The sequence below is a fragment of the Alexandromys fortis genome, unplaced genomic scaffold, assembly GCF_014885135.2.
Source record: "Alexandromys fortis isolate MF-2015 unplaced genomic scaffold, M_Fortis_MF-2015_v1.1 scaffold_36, whole genome shotgun sequence".
Taxonomy (NCBI): domain Eukaryota; kingdom Metazoa; phylum Chordata; class Mammalia; order Rodentia; family Cricetidae; genus Alexandromys; species Alexandromys fortis.
Window position 1 is genome coordinate 10,250,308 of NW_026067915.1, and position 22,364 is coordinate 10,272,671.

At 40.0% G+C, this 22,364-nt stretch overlaps 1 protein-coding gene across 2 annotated transcripts in view; it reads left to right on the forward strand.

Moving 5' to 3' along the window:
• Positions 1-22,364, forward strand: part of Smarcc1 (SWI/SNF related, matrix associated, actin dependent regulator of chromatin subfamily c member 1) — a 106,166-nt gene that overhangs the window by 4,533 nt on the left and 79,269 nt on the right. Inside the window, exons 3-7 of one of the 2 annotated variants that reach the window (XM_050139242.1) lie at positions 3,134-3,219; positions 10,252-10,333; positions 13,392-13,484; positions 17,554-17,623; positions 21,989-22,058. In XM_050139242.1, coding sequence (XP_049995199.1) covers positions 3,134-3,219; positions 10,252-10,333; positions 13,392-13,484; positions 17,554-17,623; positions 21,989-22,058 — 401 coding nt within the window. The remainder of the gene's footprint in view (positions 1-3,133; positions 3,220-10,251; positions 10,334-13,391; positions 13,485-17,553; positions 17,624-21,988; positions 22,059-22,364) is intronic. The other variant, XM_050139243.1, reaches the window with a different exon arrangement.

Sequence of the window (22,364 nt, forward strand, 5' to 3'; positions counted from 1 at the left end):
AGAACAGCTAAGGCTACACAGAGAAATAAATAAAAAAAAAAAATCAAGAAAAAATTTAAGTTTAATTTATTAATTAGTGTGTGATTGTATGTGTGCTGGCTCACGCCTGCCATAGCATGCATGTGAAGGTCAGGACAACTTTCAGGAATTGGTTCTCCTACCATGTGGGTAACAGGGACCAAACTCAGGTCATCCGTATTGGTAGAAGGTTCCTTGACCTGTGATCCTCTCTCCCACACAAAATAAGTAAATAAATGTATAAAAGGGAAATAATTAACAGGATGCCTGTCTGAACAGTCAGGTACCTGAAGTACTGAAGTACAGAGCCATAGGAAAAGTGCTTATTCGGAATTGAAGACCATTTTCTTTCTGGTTTTTTAACTTAGGGCTTTGGCAAGTTCTGTAATAATCTTGTTTGACTGACTCAGACTAAAGGTCAGTATAGTTTTATACCTCTTTTTTGCACTTTTTTTTTAAAAACAAGCTATCTTTTTTCATTTTAGATACCAATCCCAATTCCCACTCCCTTCCCTCCTCGCATTCCCTCCACCTTCCCCAGTTTTTTTTAAAATATTTATTTATTTATTATGTATACAATATTCTGTCTGTATGCCTGAAGGCCAGAAGAGGGCGCCAGACCTCTTTACAGATCGTTGTGAGCCACCATGTGGTTGCTGGGAATTGAACTCAGGACCTTTGGAAGAGCAGGCAGTGCTCTTAACCACTGAGCCATCTCTCCAGCCCCCCACCTTCCCCAGTTTTATACTTTTCAGATCATATCAGGACAGAGAGATAATGACGAAGCAGTTGGTGTGCACCCTGAGTTGTTTCTTTGGAGCCTGTATGGTGGAAGGAAGACAATCTCCCTCACATTGTCTTATGTTGCACTTCTCTACCGTACCCACACACAAACCAAATCTACGCACAATAGTTTTGTTTTGTCTTTTCAGACAGGGTCTTTCCGCACAGCCTTGGCTGTCCTCGAACTCACTATGTTGACCAGCATGTCCTCAAACTCATAGTCACCTGCTTTTGCCTCCTGAGTGCTAGGAATAAAGGCATACACTACCATTTCTGGCTTATAGATGTAAATTGAATTATTATTATTATTATTATTTTGAGACAGTCTCTTTCTGTAGTCCTGCCTGTCTTGGAACTCACTCTGTAGACCAGGCTGGTTTTGCCTCTGTTTCCCAAGTGCTGGAGTTAAAATTTTGTGTTACCCATTCCCAGCTAATAAAATTTTTTAGAAAGACTTCATTTTTAATTTTTATCTACATGTCTGTTTGTGTTTCTGTGTGGGTATGCACGTAGTACACTAGCAAACATGCAGGCACAACACCCATATACAAATTAATAATTATGTAGTATAGTTTCTCAAATGTTTTGATTTAGAGTAAGATCTGCATAAAGTTCATTTTGTTTTATATTTTTATTTTTGAGATAGGATCTTTAGCTCTGGCTGTTCTAGAACAAACTTTTTTGTTTTCTTTTTTAAAGTCTGGTATAGAGATGTGGACTTTTAATCCCAGCACTTGGGAGGCAGAGACTGGTAGATCTCTGAATTCAAGGCTAGCCTGGTCTACATAGTGAGTTCCAGGATAGCCAGAGTTACGTAGTAAGACCTTGTCTCAGGAACAAACAAGAAAGGTATTTTTTCAAATGATTCCCATTCTTTTCTTATTCCTAATATAAGTGTCATCCAAAGTGTCATAATCCAGAATGACATTACAAGGGACTGTAGACATGGGGTTTTTAAATTCGGGGAACTAAACCATCATTTACTAAAAGGGTTTAGGGATTAGAGAATATTTTTAGTCATAAACCATAATTAAAAATAATTCATGGCTTAGTGCCAGTAGGACCAGATGTATTTCTCTTCCTCTCAAAATAGAATGCAGCATTTTCTCAAATGAAAGAAATTGTTCTGTTTTACAAAACTGTAGAAGAAAATCGGTTGAGAAAGACAAATACAAAGCAAAGATATTTTTGTTATAGTTTTGTTTTTTTGAAGTAGGTTTTACTGTGTACCATGCTGGCCTCCTATTGATCTCCCTTCCTCTGGCTCCTGAGTCTGGGATTAAAGGGTTTGTCATGCGCTACCACCGCCAGCTATTTATTTATTTAAAAAAATTTTTAAATTATTTTGTGTATATGGGTCTGAGTGCAGGTTTGTGTGTTTGAGAGCAGGGCTTCTAGAAATCAGGAGAGCCTTAGATCTTCTAGAATTGGAGTTATAGATAGTTGTGAGCCACCATGTGAGTGTAGGTAATTTAACTAAGTCCTCTGCAAAAGTAAAAGTGCTGAGCCATCTCTCCAGCCCAGTAAATGTAACTTTTTTAAGGGGGGAGGTTCCAAGACAGGGTTTCAAGATGGCTGTGTAACAGCTCCTCCAGTCGTGAAACTTACTTTGTGGACCAGGCTGGCCTTGAATTCACAGAAACCTGCCTGCCTCTGTCTCCTGTTTGCTGGGATTAAAGCCATGTACCACCACGCCCGGCTTCAGTAAATATAATTTTAAAACTTGGAGGGGAAGTCTTGTTTAGCCTGATGATGTGGTTCATTCTTCTGGATTCAGTAAGGATGAATTCAACGGGATGGTAGAAGGAAGATTAAAGGTTAAAGTCAGTCTCAGCTGCATTGCTCATTGGAGGCCAGCATGAGCTAAAGGAGACCCCGATTTAAAAAAAGAGAAGTAGCTGGGAGGTGGGGGCACGCATCTTTAATCCCAGCACTCTTGGCAGAGGCAGGAAGATAACTGAGTTTGAGGCCAAGCGTGGTCTACAGAGTGAGTTCCAGCTCAGGCAGTGCGACACAGAAAAACTGTCTTGAAAACACACAATCAAAATAAATAAGTAAGTAAATAAATAAATAAAAAATAATGTTGTGAGTCAGACCTGGTGGTTGAAGCATATAATCTGGGTGACTGAGGAGGCTGAGGTAAAAGTTTAAGGTTGCCTAGGCTCAGAGTGAGTTTAAAGTTAGCCAGGGTACCAGAGAATCTGGATAAGAAAGGAGGCCTGGCAGTATATTTTTTTTTTAACATGTAGGAGTCCTTTAGTTGAATTTCAAGTATAAAATGAATGGTTGGATGAGAACTTTATTTTCCTCTTGTGCAATTTGTCATCTTTAGGCAAAATGTTTTATGGATTTCAAAGCTGGAGGCACCTTGTGTCACATTCTTGGGGCTGCTTACAAGTACAAAAATGAACAGGGGTGGTAAGTTTTTTAAAAATTTATTTGCATGTTTTAATGTGATATTACTTGATGTGAAATCATATTCTCTTGTGTATAGAGAATTCTGTAAGAATATTGTTAATGACAAGGTAAGATTTGTTTTTAAAAAATAAATTTTCTGTATTTAATTTTTAAGTCTTGTTTCTCAAGAATGTAGTTTCAGCCAGGTGTGGTGGTGTACCCTTTTCATACCAGCACTTGGGCTAAAGGCAGGCAGATCTCTGTGAGTCTCTAACCTTTTCAGACACCACAAAGAACTCACTTTGATTTTCTTACATTCAAGAAAAATTACAACTCTCTATTAGGTAAATAATAAATAATTTAGTTTTTGTAGTACTGGGAAATGAATGTAAAATTTTGTGTGTATGTACATAATGTATGTGCAGAGACCAACTGTGGAGTGGGCATTCTCCATTCACCTTTATGTGATGGAGTTGGAACTCAGGTTGCCAGGCTTGAGGAGCAAGTACTTTACCTACTGAGCTATCTTGCTGGCCCCTCTTGTTTAAATTTTTGGAGTCCTCTTATAAACATAACCAATATTTCTTAGCTTCTTTTTTTTTTTTTTTTTTTTATTGTTTTTTTCGAGACAGGGTTTCTCTGTGGCTTTGGAGCCTGTCCTGGAACTAGCTCTGTAGACCAGGCTGGTCTTGAACTCACAGAGATCCGCCTGCCTCTGCCTCCTGAGTGCTGGGATTAAAGGCGTGTGCACCATCTCCCAGCTTTTTTTGTTTGTTTGTTTTTTTTAGAGACGGTTTATCTATAGCTTTGGAGCTTGTTCTGGTACTGGCTCTTCTAGACCAGGCTGGCCTCAAACTCACAGAGATGCACCCCTTGTCTCTGCCTCCCAAATGCTGGGATTAAAAGCGTGCGCCACCACTGCCTGGCTATTCCTTAGTTTCTTTTCTGTCTTTCATCCATTTTTTTCAGGGGGTTTTTGAGACAGGGTTTCTCTGTGTAGCTTTGTAGCCTGTCCTGCCATTCACTCTGTATACCAGGCTAGCCTTGAACTCACAGAGATCTGCTTGCTTCTGCCTCCTGAGTGCTGGGATTGAAGGCATGCACCACAACGTCCCAGCTCATCCATGTTTTGATTCTGGGTAAAAATCTTGGTGTTCTTTGGAGATGACTACAGTTGAAGACCACAGTGCTGGTGTGCGCTCTGTTTCTCTGTCTCTGTCTCTGTCTGTTGTATTTGTTTAGTGGTTTGGCGTTTCGTTTGAGACAGAGTCTTACTGTATAGTCCTGCCTGGACCAGAACTCCTCCCTGTGTACACTAGGCTGGCCTCAAAAGAAACCAGCCTACTTGTCTCCAGAGTACTGGAATTAAAGGCATATACCTCCATACCCTGCCTGTGCTGGCTTTTTATCATCAACCTATAGGTTGTGGTGATTAGGCGAACAGGCCTGCTTTTCGCCCCCACTCCCCCGCTCCTACACAGCTAGCTTAACACCCGAAATAACAACACACAGATTGTATTCATTTAAACACTGCCTGGCCCATTATGTCTAGCCCCTTCTTGGCTAACTCTCACATCTTGATTAATCCATTTTTTTTAAAAAATATTTATTATGTATACAATATTCTCTCTGTGTGTATGCCTGAAGGTCAGAAGAGGGCGCAAGACCTCATTACAGATGACTGTGAGCCACCATGTGGTTGCCGGGAATTGAACTCAGGACCTTTGGAAGAGCAGGCAATGCTCTTAACCGCTGAGCCATCTCTCCAGCCCTGATTAATCCATTTTTAATAATCTGTGTAGCACCATGAAGTGGTGGCTTACCGGGAACGATTCTAGCCTTCGTCCCTCTTAGGTCTGAGGGTCGGAGAATCATGGTGACTGCCTCACTTCCCTTCTTCCCAGCACTCTGTTCTGTCTACTCCACCTATCTAAGCTGCTGTCCTATCAAAGGCCAAGGCAGTTTCTTTATTAACCAATGAAATTAACACATAGACAGAAGACTCTCCTTCATCACTAGGTCACTTTTATGGTATAATTTCTGTTTTTGTTAGATGATTCCCCTTCCCACCTGTTTACCCCTGTATGTAATAACCCATCTGGACTATTGTCAACAGGACTGCTGTAGAAATGAGTGCAGCTATTACACTGACATGTCACTGCATATACCCAGGAATGACATGTCTATCTGTGTTTTATGGTCTGGGTAATTTTAAGTTTTCGAGAAGCCATACAAAAAATTTTGCTTGTTGGTTTTGTCTTCTTTTCTTTTTCTTCTTTCTTTTTTGGTCAGTCTGATATAAGCTAGAGTTATCTGAGAGGAAGGAACCTTAATTGAGAAAATACCCCTATTTAATAGGCCTATAGCAAGCCTGTAGGACATTTCCTTTATTCATCCCTTGGTAGGTGATCTAGGGATGACAAAGGATAAGAAAGCAAGCTGATCAAGCCACAAGAAATAAGCTATCGCCTGCACTCCCCTGTTATCTCCGTTACCGTTCTTCTTGTCTTTGCTTCTGATTTTGGACTGTAACCCCTTGAACCAAATAAAACTAAAACATACACTGTTTAAATTGCTGAGCTCACTTGTTTCTTACTCTCTTCTCTCTCTCTTTTCCTTTTCACTACTTGGAACTCTACCTAGAGTTTTGAGCATACTTACCAAGTGCTTTACAGCTAAGCCCATTCTGCTTAAATTTTTTTTTCCTAAAAATTCTTGTTTATTTATTTTATTTGTTTGTTTTTTGAGATAGGGTTTCTCCGTTTCACAGCCCCATCTGTCCTGGAACTTTTCTGTAGACCAGACAGACTTAGGACTTGGAGAACTTGCCTGCCCTTCCTTCTCTTGTGAACCAGTATACCTGATTTAAAAAAGTTTTTAAACAGTCTCACTATGTTGCTAGACAAACAGACATAGTTTCACTAAGTTGCTAGACAGACAGACAGATGGGCAGGCCTTGAGTTTATATCACGATGCCTCTGTCTTCTTGAGAAGTCAGGATGTAGTCCTGAGCCACTAGGTTTAGCCTCATTAACATTTCTTCCAACGAATTAAGAGTTCTGTTTCTCCATTATCCTAATATTATCATTGTTTATTATTTTCTTTTATAGTCTTTGTAACTAAGATGATGTAGTTTGATTCTGTTGCTGTGTGTCTTGATTACTGTTAGTTACTATGAAGAGACTCTATGACCAAGGCAACCATTACTTTTTTATTCATTTTTTAAAAAGATTCATTCATTTATTTGTTTATTATGTATACAGTATTTTGTCTGCATGTATGCCTGCAGGCCAGAAGAGGGCACCAGATCTCATTACAGATGGTTATGAGCTACGTGGTTGCTGGCATTGAACTCAGTACCTCTGAATAGCAGCAGCCAGGGCTCTTAACCGCTGAGCCATCTCTCCAGCCCCCAAGGCAACCATTATAAAGTTTTTAATTTCGGGACTTGTATGATTATTATGGTGGGAAGCTAGAGCAGTAGCTGTGATCTTTTCATCCTGATCCTCAAGCAACTGACAGAAAGACAATGAGTTGGTATAGGCTTTTGAAAGCTCAAAGCCTGCTCCTAGTGACACCCTCTTCACCAAGGTCTACTTCCTAATCCTCCAAAATACTTGACTGAGGACAAGAATTCCCATTCAACCACTGCACTGATTAAATACTCTGAATAGAATGGGCTTGAAAAGGTTTATTTGGCCTACACTCCTAAGTCACAGTTCATTACTGAAGGTATTTAGTACAGGAACTCATGCAGCCCCCCTCCTTCCACATCAATCTAAAAATTTCTCACAGTCATGGCCACAGGCTAATCTCTCAATTGAGATTTTTCTCAAATGACTTAAGTTGTCAGTTGACAACTGATGCTATTTAGGATAGAAGAGATTTTTGAATTGCATTTCCTTGATGGATCAGGGTGTCAAATTTTCCACGTTGGCCATTTGTATACCATTTATGCTTGGGTTTTCTTCATTTTAAAACCAGACTGTTATTTGAGTTCTTTGTAATAGATTCTGAAAAGTAACCTCTTGTTAATGTGCATTTTAAAAAGTGTTCAAAGATGGGTGTTTGGTACAAGTTTATAATCTTGGCATTAGGAAGGTGAGGCAGGAGGATCAGGAGGAGTTAAGGATCCTCAGCCACATGGCGACTTTTTTTTTAATTAATTAATTTATTTATTATGTATGCAATATTCTGTCTGTGTGTATGTCTGCAGCCAGAAGAGGGCACCAGACCTCTTTACAGATGGTTGTGAGTCACCATGTGGTTGCGGGGAATTGAACTCAGGACCTTTGGAAGAGCAGGCAATGCTCTTAACCACTGAGCCATTTCTCCAGCCCCACATGGTGACTTTTGAGGCCAACTTGAAACACATGAAATTTGTCTCTAGAAAAATAGTTCTCTAAGCCAGGCGGTGGTGGTGCACGCCTTTAATATCATCACTCCGGAGGCAGAGGCAGGCGTATCTCTGTGAGTTCGAGACCAGCCTGGTCTAAAAGAGCTAGTTCCAGGACAATCTCCAAAACCACAGAGAAACCCTGTCTTGAAAAAACAAAAACAACAACAACAAAAAAAGAAAAATAGTTCTCTAGATTACCCTCAAGTTTCTATGAGGAATGGTGGCCCGAGGGTTGCCTCTCTAGCACTAAGAGAGTTGTGAAGAATGTATGTGTTAAATGGCATAATTAAATGCTTTCTCAATTAACATAGGCTTCAAAATGCAATCTAACAAGGATTCAAACTAACCGTCTAATTCTCAAATTTGTACCTGTAGTTGATTTTGTTTTTTTTTTTTTCGACACAGGGTTTCTCTGTAGCTTTTGGAGCCCGTCCTGGAACTAGCTTTTGTAGACCAGGCTGGCCTTGAACTCACAGAGATCTGCCTGCCTCTGCCTCCCAAGCGCTGGGATTAAAGGCGTGCACTACCATTGTACCTGTACCACTGTAGGCTGTTCCTGTAGTTGAAAGTGACTTTCAGTGGCTTAGGTATGATAGACCCATCTCTCTTAGTGTGTGAATACCTGTTTTCACCCTTTATTTCCTGACGTTAAACCCTTTGGTGATGGGTTTTTAAAGTTCATAGTTTATCGTTACCATAAAAGTTTTTTTTACTGATATTTGATCTCGCCACTCACCTACTCAGTAAGTTTGTGTTTTCTCTTATAAAGACTGACTATAGAAGTCTTTCATGGATCTGCTTTTAGGGTAACTGATTCATGGGCTCAGGATGTTGTCTGTGAGGACTCTTCCATTGTTGAGTCCTGCATTTACTTTTCCCTATGTGCTGGAGATGCATATGTGACCATGTTTTGGAATTTGCTAGTACACTTTAGAATATAATTTAACATGGTTTATTGATACATAAAATTTTTATTTTTTATGTATATGTGTTTAATTTTTGGTTATATATGTATGTGTGTATGTCTAGTTGTGTGTATATGTGAGTGTAGGTGTCAAAGGAGGCCTGAAGAAGGCACCAAATCTGGAGCTGGATTTAGAGGCAGTTGTGAACCCCCTGATGTGGGTGCTTAGCCAGGGCTGAGAGTTTGGCATAGCTTTCATCTTCATTTGCAGAGTTGTGAACAGTTTCTCTGACTTGCACACATGTATGACACCCGTTTGTGTGTGTTGTACTTTCTGTCTATAATTAAAATTCCGTCCCCCTTTTTTTTGTTTGTTTGTTTGTTTGTTTTTTGTAGTACTGGCTGTTCTGAAACTCGATGTGTAGACTAGATTGGCCTGGAACTCACAGAGATTCACTTGCCTCTGCCTCCTGATTGCTGGGATTAAAGGTGTGCGCCGCCATGCTTGGCAGCACAATAACTAAACATTTTTATTTTTGTCTGTGTGCATGGGCATGTGCACCACCCATGTAGAGGTCAGATTTCCTACCGCGGTACTGGGGATGACTTTGAGTTTGTCAGCCTTGTCATCTCCTGCAGAAACGTCATGCCAGCCTTGAACAAAGTCACTTTTAAGCATATATAGTATAAGTAAACTTCCTTTATCCTTATATCAATGGTTCCCTTTTCTTAAATCTGAACTGCCGTTATTTTACATTTCTTCCATTGTAGTGTTTGTGGTTGAACCCAAAACCTTCTTTATGTTAAGCAAGCATTCTATCACAAGCTGTGTCCCAGCCTGGTGAACATCTTTTTGTATCATGTAATATAGCTTAGACTGAAGGAAAATAGGAATAGCATTGATACTTCATTTTGACTGGCGTATCACTCTTAAAAAATTTCAGTGATTTTTTTTAAACTTTGTATGTATATGTGTGTGTGTGTGTGTGTGTGTATGAGTGGAGGTCCTAGTGTGTGTGTGTGAGTGGAGGTCCAAGTGTATGTGTGTGTATGAATGGAGGTCCGAGTGTGTGTGTGTGTGTGTATGTGTGTGTATGAGTGGAGGTCCGAGTGTGTGTGTGTATGAGTGGAGGTCCTAGTGTGTGTGTGTGAGTGGAGGTCCAAGTGTGTGTGTGTATGAATGGAGGTCCGAGTGTGTGTGTGTGTGTGTGTANAGTGTGTGTGTGTATGAATGGAGGTCCGAGTGTGTGTGTGTGTGTGTGTATGAGTGGAGGTCCAAGTGTGTGTGTGTGTGTGTGTGTGTGTATGAGTGGAGGTCCGAGTGTGTGTGTGTGTGTATGAGTGGAGGTCCGATTGTGTGTTTGTGAGTGGAGGTTCGAGTGTGTGTGTATGAGTGGCGGTCTGAGTGTGTGTGCGTGTGTGTGTGTGTGTGTGTGTATGTGTGTATGAGTGGAGATCTGAGGACAAATTTTGGAGTCCGTTCTCCCACTATGTGAGTTCTGTGGTCATCGGGATTGAAGGCAGGTGCCTTTACTCACTGAGCCATCTTAACAGCCCAAAGTATTGTCTATTGTGATATTGATAGTGTATATTTTTATAGTACCAAGAGGCTATCTTCATATACTTTATACAGTGCTAGCTTAGTTTCCAAGCCTTTCTAATTAATTTGAGTTTAATTCTAAAATGGAGTTTTCTACTTGTCTGTAAGACTGAAGATGGACTTAGTAAAGGCTCTTTTTTTCTTTGTTAGGCGCAGATTTGATCTTCAGAATCCATCCCGAATGGATCGTAATGTTGAAATGTTCATGAACATTGAAAAAACGTTGGTACAAGTAAGTAGGAGAATTGGGCCTTGTCCCTTCCCCTTCGCCTTCTTCTTTCTCCTTCCTCGTTTTCCTCTTGTTCTTTCCCTTCTCTCATGTTTTAGGTAGGGCTTCTTTAGGCCCAGACTGGCCTACAGACCCTGCTTCAGTAGCACCCATTCCTGAGTTAGGTGCTTGAGTCACTAGCTCAGGTTGAGGTTTTACTTTATTCTTAATATATACACTTCAGTTCTAAGATTGTCTTTATTGGATTGCCAAAAGATTAAAGGAATTTTCTGAAATCTTATTGTGTGTGTGTGAGAATTAGAGCTGTAATTCATCTGATCGTTTAAAGACAATCAGTCTCTTACTATTTTTCTTTTCCTATTTTTGAGACTGTGCCTGTTTAGTCCTGGCTGTTCTAGAACTCACTGTGTAGATCAGGGTGGCCTTGAACTCACAGATTCTTCCTGCGTTCCAAGTGCTGGATTAAAGGCCTGTGCCACCATACTCAACTGGTGTCGGACATTTTTGGTGAAATAATGTGCTATTTCTATTTATTTCATTTATTATTCAAGCCAGTTTTTTCATAATGGAGCCCTAGTTGACCTGGAACCATAGAGCTTCCGCTGCCTCTGCCTCCTGCGTGCTAAAGAAGTGCCTTGTGCTGTTGTTTCTCTACCACAATGTTGGCTTTACGGAGTCATTTTCTTTTGATATGTTCCATGGTTGTATAATAAATGGCTACTTTCCTCTCAGCTAGATTATAATTTGGATGCAAAGATGCTTTATTTTCTTTTTTTTTTTTTCCTTTTTTTTTTTTTTTTTTTTTTTTTTTTTTTGGTTTTTTTGAGACAGGGTTTCTCTGTGGCTTTGGAGCCTGTCCTGGAACTAGCTCTGTAGACCAGGGTGGTCTCGAACTCACAGAGATCCGCCTGCCTCTGCCTCCCGAGTGCTGGGATTAAAGACGTGTGCCACCATCGCCCGGCTAAGATGCTTTATTTTCTATTTCCATTTTCTCTTATTTTTATTTTTTGGTTTTATGGTGCTGAGGATGGAACCCAGGGCCATGGACTAGGCGAACAGTGTACCACTGATAGATATTTTCACCCCATGGATTTTTGTTGTTGCTGTTATTTTGTGTGTGCCTCCCCCTTTTTCCTTTTCTCTTTTTTTTTTTTTTAAATATTTATTTATTATGTATACAATATTCTGTCAGTGTATATGCCTGCAGGCCAGAAGATGGCACCAGACCCCATTACAGATGGTTGTGAGCCACCATGTGGTTGCTGGGAATTGAACTCAGGACCTTTGGAAGAGCAGGCAATGCTCTTAACCTCTGAGCCATCTCTCCAGCCCTCCTTTTCTCTTTTTGAGACAGTTTTTCTGGGCTAGAGCAGTTGTTCGAGTGCTCTTCCAGAGGACCCAAGTTTAATTCCCATCACCCACGTGACAGCTTACGACTGTCTGTAACTCTAGTTCTCAGGGATTTGATACCCTCACGCCAATAAACAAAATCAAATATATTATTTAAAAAAAGAGAGAGAGGGTGTTTCCTTGTAGTCTTTAGAACTCTAGACAACAGGCTGGCCTTGAACTCACAGAAATCTGACTTCCTTTGCCTCCCAAGTGCTGGGATTAAACCTGCACCTCCACTTCCCTGACTGAGAAGTTGGTTTTTGTGTATGTGTATAATTATGAGTGAGAGAAAACTTGGGGAGTCAGTTCTTTCCATGTTTATGTGGGTGCTGGGGATGGAACTCAGATTGACACAGGCTTGCACAGCTCACAGTTTCATGTGCTGAACCATCTCACTACACTAGCCCTCACCTAATTTTTTAAAAAAGATTCTGTTTTTGTTTTATGTATTTGAGTGTTTGCCTGTTTGTATGATTGAGTTCTCTGGAATAACATCTGAGACATCTCTCTACCTCCCCTTGTTGAGATACGCTCTGTCATTGAACCTGGTCCTCAGCCATTTTGGCTAGTACCTGGCCAGGAAGCTCAATAGGATGACAGCTTTTCTATTGTGCTTCAGAGACATCAGCTTGGTCCACATGTGTGCTCCTACTCTCAGCTTCTGTGGGGGACTGGGCATTCAAAACCAATTCCTTGTGTGTACACAGAGCTTTACCCACTGAATCTTCTCCCCGACCTTTGTTTGTATGTATGTATGTATGTATGTATGTATGTATTTATTGTGGTGGTTGGGGTTGAGACAGGGTCTCATCATGTAGCTCTGGCGTCCTGGATCTCACTGTGTAGACCAGTGCTAGGAGTGGAGGCCCAGTGCTTCTGACCTTGAAATTGGTAATAGTGATTGTCAGAAGTAGTTGTTTAGCTGCAGAAGGGTTTTGGGGAGGATTTTAAGTAGCCTCCTAAGCCATCTTGGTTTTATTTTGAGATAAGACTATCATATTGTGTATCAAAAAATGTCTTCCAAGATGGGCATGGTGGACACACCTTTAATCACAATACATGGGAGGCAGAGGCAGGCAGATGAGAGTTTCAGGATAGCCAGGGCTACACAAACCCTGTCTCAACGAAAAAGCAAAAAACAAAACAAAAAAAAAAAGATGTCTTCCTATCTTAAGAAATGAAGATTTGAGGGGGCTGGAGAGATGACTCAGAGGTTAAGAGCATTGCCTGCTCTTCCAAAGGTCCTGAGTTCAATTTCCAGCAACCACGTGGTGGCTCACAACCATCTGTAATGGAGTTTGGTGCCCTCTTCTGGCCTGCAGGCATACACACAGACAGAATATTGTATACATAATAAATAAATAAATAAGCTAATTAATTAATTAATTAATTAAAAAAAAGGAATGAAGATTTGAAAGTCAAGTTCAGCCATTAAGGTAATGTGTAGTCAGGGATCTGTGAGATAGCTTAGTGGGCAGCACTTGCTACCAAGACTGGGGACCGGAGTTCAGTCCCTAGTCCCCACATATTTGTCTGATGACTTCATGTGTGCCATTGGTAAGCAATTTTCACATATATTTAAAAAAATAAAATGTAAGGATGATGAATAGTCAGTGTACATACCATTTCAGAACTGTTTGAATTTCAGTCTGTCTTTTTGTTTTCTCAGAACAATTGTCTGACTAGACCCAACATCTACCTCATTCCGGACATTGATTTGAAGTTGGCTAATAAATTGAAAGATATCATCAAACGGCACCAGGTAATAACCATGATCACTTCAGTGTAGGGTAGTTAACTTTTTAATGCCGAAATTTGCACTTTATGTGTGTCTGCTTTACAGGAAAGGTTTGTCTTGAGTTTTTGCATCCCCTGTAGGAGCTCAGGAGTCAGTGGGATAAGTTATGCTCGTCTTAGGTGATTACTTGCGTACTTCAGTGGCCCATATAATCTCTAACTCAGAACCTGCAAGGTCACAAAAGAGAGTTGGTAGCAAGCTTATTGCTTGCAGGAGGTGAAATGTACGTTAGCCTCCCCCCCGTCCAGCCAAATGTATTTATGTATGTCTTCTTTGTAAAACAAGTAGAAAAATTCAGGTTTCATGGATTGCTTGATGGCACAAGTATGCTTGAATGCATAGAATGCATGCCCCTGGATATTGGAGGCTACTTGAGTGTGGGGCTTCAAGACCAACTGAGGCAGTATAGCAAGATTGTCCACTGCTGTTGGTGTTTTCGTCATCTTACTTCATTTTAGGCTGTTTTTTTTTTCCTTTTTTCTTTTTCCTGTAATGCTAGTTTTTTACCACAGTGAAACCTGTGATAGCCGAGAATATCTAGGCACAAAATAATTTTCTGCAAAACATTTCTTTGATAGTGTTTTACTGAGATCTAGAATTGGTTAAGAAGCCTCATGAAATACCTTCTTTTTTCAGCTGCAAAAATTAATAACATTTGAAATGTCTTATATTTTAGTAAAATATTTATAATCCATAAAAGCAAATAGTTTGTTTTAGTTTATGCATAAAGTTTCCTCTATATAATTACAAATGTTGTTGTCTTTCCTGCATGTAACATGCTTTCCAAAGATACAAATAGTCTAACTCAGTGTAGTGTATAAATAGTACAGCTTGCCGAGCGGTGGTGGCGCACGCCTTTAATCCCAGCACTTGGGAGGCAGAGGCTGGCAGATCTCTGTGAGTTCGAGGCCAGCCTGGTCTACAGAGCTAGTTCCAGGACAGGCACCAAAGCCACAGAGAAACCCTGTCTCGAAAATAAAAAAAAAAAAAAGAAAAAAGAAAAGTAAATAGTACAGCTTGTTGTTGGGTGGGGTGGTGAGTTCCTTCCTTGTAGAACAAGCGTTACTGCTTTCAACAGATCTAAGCCTTTCTCTTTTGGGTGTCTGTTACATCATAGTCAAGTGCAACTTAGCTTCATGTGCTTGTTAAGGGCAGAAATAGAATAACATGTTTGTTCTTGCCTTTAAGCTGAAGTTAGGAATTTTTACAAATTTTACTGGAGGTAATGCTTACTTATTTCTAATGTTTATTGTGACTAGTTTATTCATTAACAAATAAGAACACAATTGAGAGAAATAGTAGCATTTCTAGCTGGTTTCATAAAGTCTTCTAGTGCTGCTGGAGTTCAAAACCAGGGAGGGCTTTATATGTCTCTTGTATTGGAGTATTATCTAGCTCCAGACCTGGTTTCATAGAATTGCAGAGAATCCATCTCAGGAGTCATAGTATTGTCATTGAACACTAATCACAACTTCACTGGGACATTTTAAATGAGTTAACGACTCACATGGAATCTATCTTATTTATTATCTATTTATTTATTTGAGGCAGGTTCTTACTGTGTAGCTCTTGCTGGTTTGTAGATGAGGTTGGCCTTTAACTCACTGATATCTGCCTGCCTCTGCTTCTTGAGTACTGGAATAAAAGACATATGCCATTGAGACAGGCTTACTTATTATTTATTTAAAATGTATGCATGTGAGAGCACCTGTTGAGGTCAGAGGGCATCAGATTTCATGGAACTGCTAGCTGGGAACCAAGGTCCATTGTAAAATTAGAGGGCACCCTTAACCTCTGAACCATCTGTCAAGCCCCAAAATATTCTATTTTTTTCTTTCCTTTTTGTTTTTTTTTTTATTTGTTTGGTTTCTTTGTTTTTGTTTTTTTGAGACAGGGTTGATCTGTATAATAGCCCTGGATGTCACTCTGTAGATCAGTCTGAGTTCCAACAAAAGTCTTAAGAGAGAGCCAGGCCGGGCAGTGGTGGCGCACGCCTTTAATCCCAGCACTCAGGAGGCAGAGACAGGCGGATCTCTGTGAGTTCGAGACCAGCCTGGTCTACAGAGCTAGTTCCAGGACAGGCTCCAAAGCCACAGAGAAACCCTGTCTCGAAAAACCAAAAAAAAAAAAAGAAAGAAAGAAAGAAAGAAAGAAAGAAAAGAAAAGAGAGAGCCATTGTTTGTTACGCCTTTTAATGCTGGAGAGATGTCTCAGTGGTTAAGAGCACTTGTTCTTGTAAAGAACCTTTAATCCCAGCACTTGGGAGGCAGAGGCAGGCAGATCTCTGAGTTTGAGGCCAGCCTGGTCTACAAGAGCTAGTTCCAGGACAGGCCCCAAAGCTACAGAGAAACCTTGTCTCAACAAGCTAAAAAATAAAATAATAATAATAAAAAAGAACCTAGATTCAGTTTTCTGCAACCGCACAGTAGCTCACAACTGAAGTTCTATTCTGATTTCTGTGGGCACCATGCACACACCATTGAAAGACAGATACAGGCAAAACATTCATACATAAACAAATCATGAGACTGGAAAAAAGCTCAGGTTAATAGTACTGGTAGTTCTCTAGAGGACCCCCATTTGATTTCTAGCGCTCACATGGCATCTCACATTCTTGTTTCTTCAGTCCTAGGGTATCCAACACCCTCTTCTGGCCTCCCTAAGCACCAGGCACCCAGGTGGTATACAGCTATACACGCAGGCAAAACACCGATACACATAAAATAAAATTTCTTACTCCACAGACGACATGCACAGAATACCTTGCTGTGCCATCTAAATAGTAGCAAACCACAGAGCTGAGGTTCGAGGCCCAGGGACAGGTTCCACAGGGCAAGGTTCTATCGTATATTGTGACTCATACTCATGGACATTGGTACTCCTTTCCCACCCGTGTGATGGCTACTCAAAACCCTCCATCAGTAGTACAGTTATCGTGAGGTTTTTATCTTATGAGGCAGATAACTATTTAAGCTAGTGCTAAATTTTTTTACTTATCTGGTTTTCTATAGATGAAGTGGCATTATGTTTCTTGGATTGAAATAATGAGTAAATAATTGTTAAAGGAGAATTTCAGAGGACGCCTTGAGTTGCTACTTAAAACTGAATGCATGACTTTTTCTTGTTTGTATGTAAGCAGTTGTTAGTCTAAATGTCTTTGAGTTCATGTTCTAGATATATTTAGTAGTCTTTGGCCTAGCTATAGCCTTAATTTTTGTAGTAGATTTCCAACATTGATGTAAAATGGCAGGAACATGTATAATGTACACCGTGCTTGATCTGGTGTCCCGTAGGTACCAGTTTACTTGCCAAAATTCATGTCGGTTAATAGAGGTCATTTGTGCTGGACAGCTAAGGCAAGAAGACGAAGAGTTTGAGACTCGGCTATACACTTGAACCCTGGGGTTTTTGTTTGTGTTCTTGATTGTTTTAGTAAGGCAGTGTCAAAGTAGCTAGACTAGCTTCAAACTTATTGTTGCATGATGACCTTCAAGTCTCTAGCTTCCTGTTTCCCAACTTCTCAGGTTAAACGTCTAGCTAAAACTTTATAATTTTGCAAGGTAAATACATATTACAGTTATCCTTATGTGGTTGCATTTCCACACTCATTTTTTATGATGGTTTTGAAAGAATTTGAAGAACTTCAGGTATGCTTATGTTGGTAAGATACTCAACACTTTGAATGCTAATAAACCCCTCAAAAATGTTTGAGGTTTTTTGTTTTTTAATTAATCCCAAACCAAGAGAATTCCTTGGTTTTGGATTAATGATAGTTGATACAATTCTATACAAATAGTCCCAAATCTGAAAAACTTGAAACACTTGAGGCACAGAGCATTTTGGATGAGAATATGCAGTCCTTACACATATGTGTAAACAATATTTTCTGTTGTTAACCACTATTTCTTTTCTTGACTAAAAATTATTTTTAAAACCCAGTGCTTTTATATTTCTTAGAAAATTTGCATCCAGCATCTAATAGTTTGCTTGCCATGTGCCTTATTTCTCTGTCACTTGTTTGCTTACTTTGCAGGGGACATTTACTGATGAAAAGTCAAAAGCTTCCCACCATATTTATCCATGTCCTTCCTCACAAGAGGATGGTAAGTTAGCTTTATATATTGTATTGTAATGTTTAAATAAGTAGCTTTCTTGTAAAAAATGGCTAAATATGCCACCATTAAAACCTAGAGTCCTGCCAGGCGGTGGTGGCGCACGCCTTTAATCCCAGCACTCGGGAGGCAGAGGCAGGTGGATCTCTGGGAGTTCGAGGCCAGCTTGGTCTACAAGAGCTAGTTCCGGGACAGGCACCAAAGCTACAGAGAAACCCTGTCTCGAAAAAACAAAACAAAAAAAACCCCCTAGAGTTCTTTGTTTTGTTTATTGTATCACTTGCCCTGCATGTGTTAGTCTGAATATATCATTTGATTCTTTTAGAAAGTAAGATTTTACCTGTGCTGCTCAGTGCTCTAACCAGTTAGACATGTTCTAATGTAGCAGTGTTTAAAGATTTATTTATTATGGTGAGCTCATAGAGGCAAGAGGACCAGAGGGACAATGTGTGTGAATTAGTTTTTGCCTGTGAGGCAAGAGTATGGGTTGCCTGACCCATCCAACTTGAATACCCACTCTTAACATTAAAGTGATGGTGTAGCACACATTCATGTTGGCTATGAATCGAAATTCTTCCTCAGTCTCCCAAATGCTGCTTTGTAGGATTATTGATTTGCTTAATAGTATTCATAAATTCCTAGAGTTCTTCACTTTAGTCCTTTAACTTTATTTGATTGGATATTTCAAGTAACTTATCATAAACTTCTCATGTTCTGTTTGAGCATGCCTGTTAAAAATTTATTTATTTTCTGTGTATGATTTTTCTTCCTACATGTACACCTTTAAATCAGAAGAGGGCATTAGATCCCAGATGGTTGTGAACCACCATGTGGGTGCTGGGACTTGAACTCTGGAAGAGTAGCCAGTGCTCTTAACTGCTGAACCATCTCTCCAGCACCCCAAACAATTAATTTTTAAGTTCATTGGTGTCTTTTCTGTTCTTTAATATCTTAGGATTCTTTGGTTTTATTTATTTCTGTAATTTTATTACTTTTATACTAGATAGCGTTTAGACAGGGTTAGAACTCACTATGTAGACCAGGCTGGCCTGAGAACTGCCTGCCTCTGCCTCCTGAGGACTGGGATAAAAGTCTTGCACCAGGCTTAACTTTTCACTTTGTTTGTTTATTATTTTGGCTTTTTCTCGACAGGGTTTCTCTGTGTAACAGCTCTAGCTGTCGTGAAACTAACTTGTAGACCAGGCTTTTTTTGTGTTTTGCCTATGTGTGTGTCTATATACCATGTGCATGCAGTGTCTGCAGGAGCCATCTGGGCCTCTGGGACGAGAGTCACAGGGTTGTGAGCCATCTTGTAGGTTCTGGAAATCTAACCTGGGTCCTCTGGAAAAGCAACCAGTACTCTTAACCAGTAGCTCCTGTTGGTGGTTCTTTTTGTTTTCTTTTTGGAGTCGGGGTCTCACTGAGTAGTACCTGTGTGTGGCCTTTGAACTTGGCTATGGCTGGCTTAGGTTTTTTATTTTCTTTAGAATTGTTTTAGGTCCTTTTGTTTTCTCCAGCTCTGGTTTTGGTACATTTCTCTTTCTATCATTTAATTGATTGAGACAGTTACACAGAGAAATTGACTATCCTGGAACTTGTTTTGTAGACCAAGCTGGCCTTGAACTCACACAGTTCCACCTGCCTCTGCCTTCTTCAAGCTGGATTGGATTAAAGGCATGTGCCACCATGCCTGGCTTGGTACATTACAAAAAACAGAAACAAAAAACCCCATGTTTAAAAATCAACAACAACAACAACAAAAAGCCCATGTTTCTCAGTTTGTATAAAGTTTTGGATAGTGGAAAAACATTCCATTCTTAAGTAATTCCATTTAGTGGTTCTTTTCTACATTCTTAATGAGGTACAATTTCTATCCTTTCCGTGATTTTTTTTTTCAGTTAAAATGTTAATATATAGCTGGACGTAGTGAGTGGTACATACCTTAATCCCTGCACTTGAGAAGCAGAGGCAGATGGCTCACCGGAAAAAAAATTTATATATGTTTATTATATACACATGTGCTTTTGGGTGCATGGAGGGAGATCAGAGGACAACTTGTGGATGGAGTTCTCTTGTTATTATATGTGGGTGTATGCATATCACTATCAGAGGATGTTGTGTGGAAGTTGGTTTTCTTTTCCCACCATGTGAGTTTCAGCTATCAAGCTCATGTTCTGAGTCTTGGCTGCAAATGCCTTCATCAGCTTTAGGAGTGCTGACTCCGTCTTCAAATGTGTGCCCCTTTAGAACAATAGGAACAAAAGGTAGCCACTGTCAGGGCTGATTTGGGTAGTAGAATTTTCAGCAGTGAAGCCTGTGAAAAATTTCCTAATGGCAAAAGTAATAGCTGTGTAGACATGTAAATATACATTTTTTTTTTTTCTTTTCTAGACAGGGTTTCTCTGTAGCTTTGGAATCTGTCCTGGAACTAGCCCAGGCTGGCCTTGAACTCACAGAGATCCTCTGCCTCCCAAGTGCTGGGATTAAAGGCATGCACCACCACTGCCCGGAGTAAATCTACATTCTTTATGTATAAGATTTAACCTTAAAGACATATGACTAATAATTGAAAAAAGCCAAATTTAAACCAGCACAATCTTTGAAGATAGATTGAGTATTCCTACAGCAATTTTTACTGTTTTTAGAGAATCCAGAAGTTTGTTGGAAGTAGTTCAGTGTTTGAAGGTATTTGTTGACAAGACTCGACCTGAGTGCAATCCCTGGGATCCATCTGGTAGAAGACGACAACCAGCACCCACGTGTTGTCTGTGATAGGGCTGTGCATTGCTTTTAGACCAATAGGAGGAGCACATGAGGAAGTTGCTGGTGTACATATACGCACATGACAGTCGGAGATAGGCTTCAAGTGTCTTTCTTGATCAGTTCTACTTTTTTAGAAAGATTCATATATATATATGGTATATAAGTATCATATATATATATTTAAAGATAGGGCTTCTTTGTGTAACCTTGGCTGTCTGGAATTTGTTCTGTAGATCAGGCTTGTAAGTGGAGGTTTCTTTGTCCTACCCATCCTGTAGCATTTCTAAATCACACAGAGGCTTAATATTAATCACAAACAATTTGGCCCTTAGTCTATACTTATTTGTAATTAGCGGTTAACATTAAATTAACGCATGTCTATTCATCTAAGTATTGCCACATGGCCATGACTTTTCTGATCTGATGGTACGCTCTCTCTTGAGTGGTTGACTGCCATCTCCCCAACTCCACCCTTTTTCCCTTTCCCTCTATTTTCAGTTTGGCTTTACCCCCTGCCATTAAAAGCCTTGCTGTAGGCCAAAGCAGCTTCTTTATTAACGAATGGGATAAAATCTTTTCACAGCATACAGAAGGGTTATCCCACAGTACAGGCTGGCCTCCAACACAGAGATCTGCCTGCCTCTGCCTCCCTAGTGCTGGGATTAAAGGTGTGCGCCATCACTGCCTGGCCCTTAAGATTTATTTTTCGTTGTGTGTGTCCATATGGGAATATGTGCATGTAAATATAGAGCCTTCAGTGGTCAGAAGAAGGTATTAGGTCCCCTAGAGCTGGAATTACATTGGGTTTGTTGTGAGCTTCCCAGTGTGAGTGCTGGGAACTGAACTCTTAATATCCTCTGCAAGAACTGAATATTATTCTGATCTTGCTTGCTCCTCATTTATTCAGCCCCTTGTCCTTATTTTTTGAATCATTTAATGAGCTTGTAGTTCCTCTTTAGTAGACAAGACTAGCTGACCAATGAACTTCAGCGACCTGCCTGTCTCCACTCACCCAGTGCTGGAGATACAGATGCACACCACGACACTCAGCTTTATTACTTATTTTACTTTTTGTGTGTGAATGTTTTGCCTGCACGCATGTATGTGCACCTTGTGTGTGCCTATTGGAGTCCCTGGAACTCGGTTTATAGATGGTTGTCAGGCACTTTACAGGTCCTGGCAGCAAGCCTGGGTTATCTGCAAAGTCAACATGTGCTCTTGACTGCTAAGCGCTGGGATCTAAACTTGGTCCTCAAGCTTTGGTGTTGAATCCTTTATTGACTAGCTATTTCCCCAGCTCCAAAAACGTCCCTTTAATCTGTTTGAAAACTTAAAACTTGCAGTAGGAGAGATGGCTGAATAGTTCAGAGCACTTACTGCTTTTGCAAAGAACCAGACTTAGGTTCCTGGTACCTACATGTATAACCTCAGATTGCATCTGACATCTGCACTCCTGCACACATGGAGTGTACATACGTGATCCTTGGGACACACACATGCATAAAGTTAAATATTTTTCTTAAAATTCTACATAAATCTAGTTCTTATTTTGGCATTTCATCAGTTGAACTAATTTTTTTTTTCTTCTTTCAGAAGATTGGTTGAGACCAGTGATGAGAAAAGACAAGCAGGTGTTAGTACACTGGGGCTTTTACCCAGACAGGTAATCAATGTTTAACACTGTTACTTTAGTTGTTCATATTTATCTTGACAAAACATATATGCCCACAGGGCATAAAGAAGAAATTTATTAGCATTTCCATCTCTTTGTTGTTGTCGTCTTTTTTTTTTTTTTTTTTTTTTTGAGACAGGGTTTCTGTATGTAACCTTGACTGTACTAGAACTTTCTCTGGTAGACCAGGCTGACCTCTAACTCACAGATATGCCTGCTTCTGCCTCCCAAGTGCTGGGATGAAAATGTTTTCTCTTTCCCTGCTTCTTTTATTCTTTTTCTCTTATTTTCTTTTTT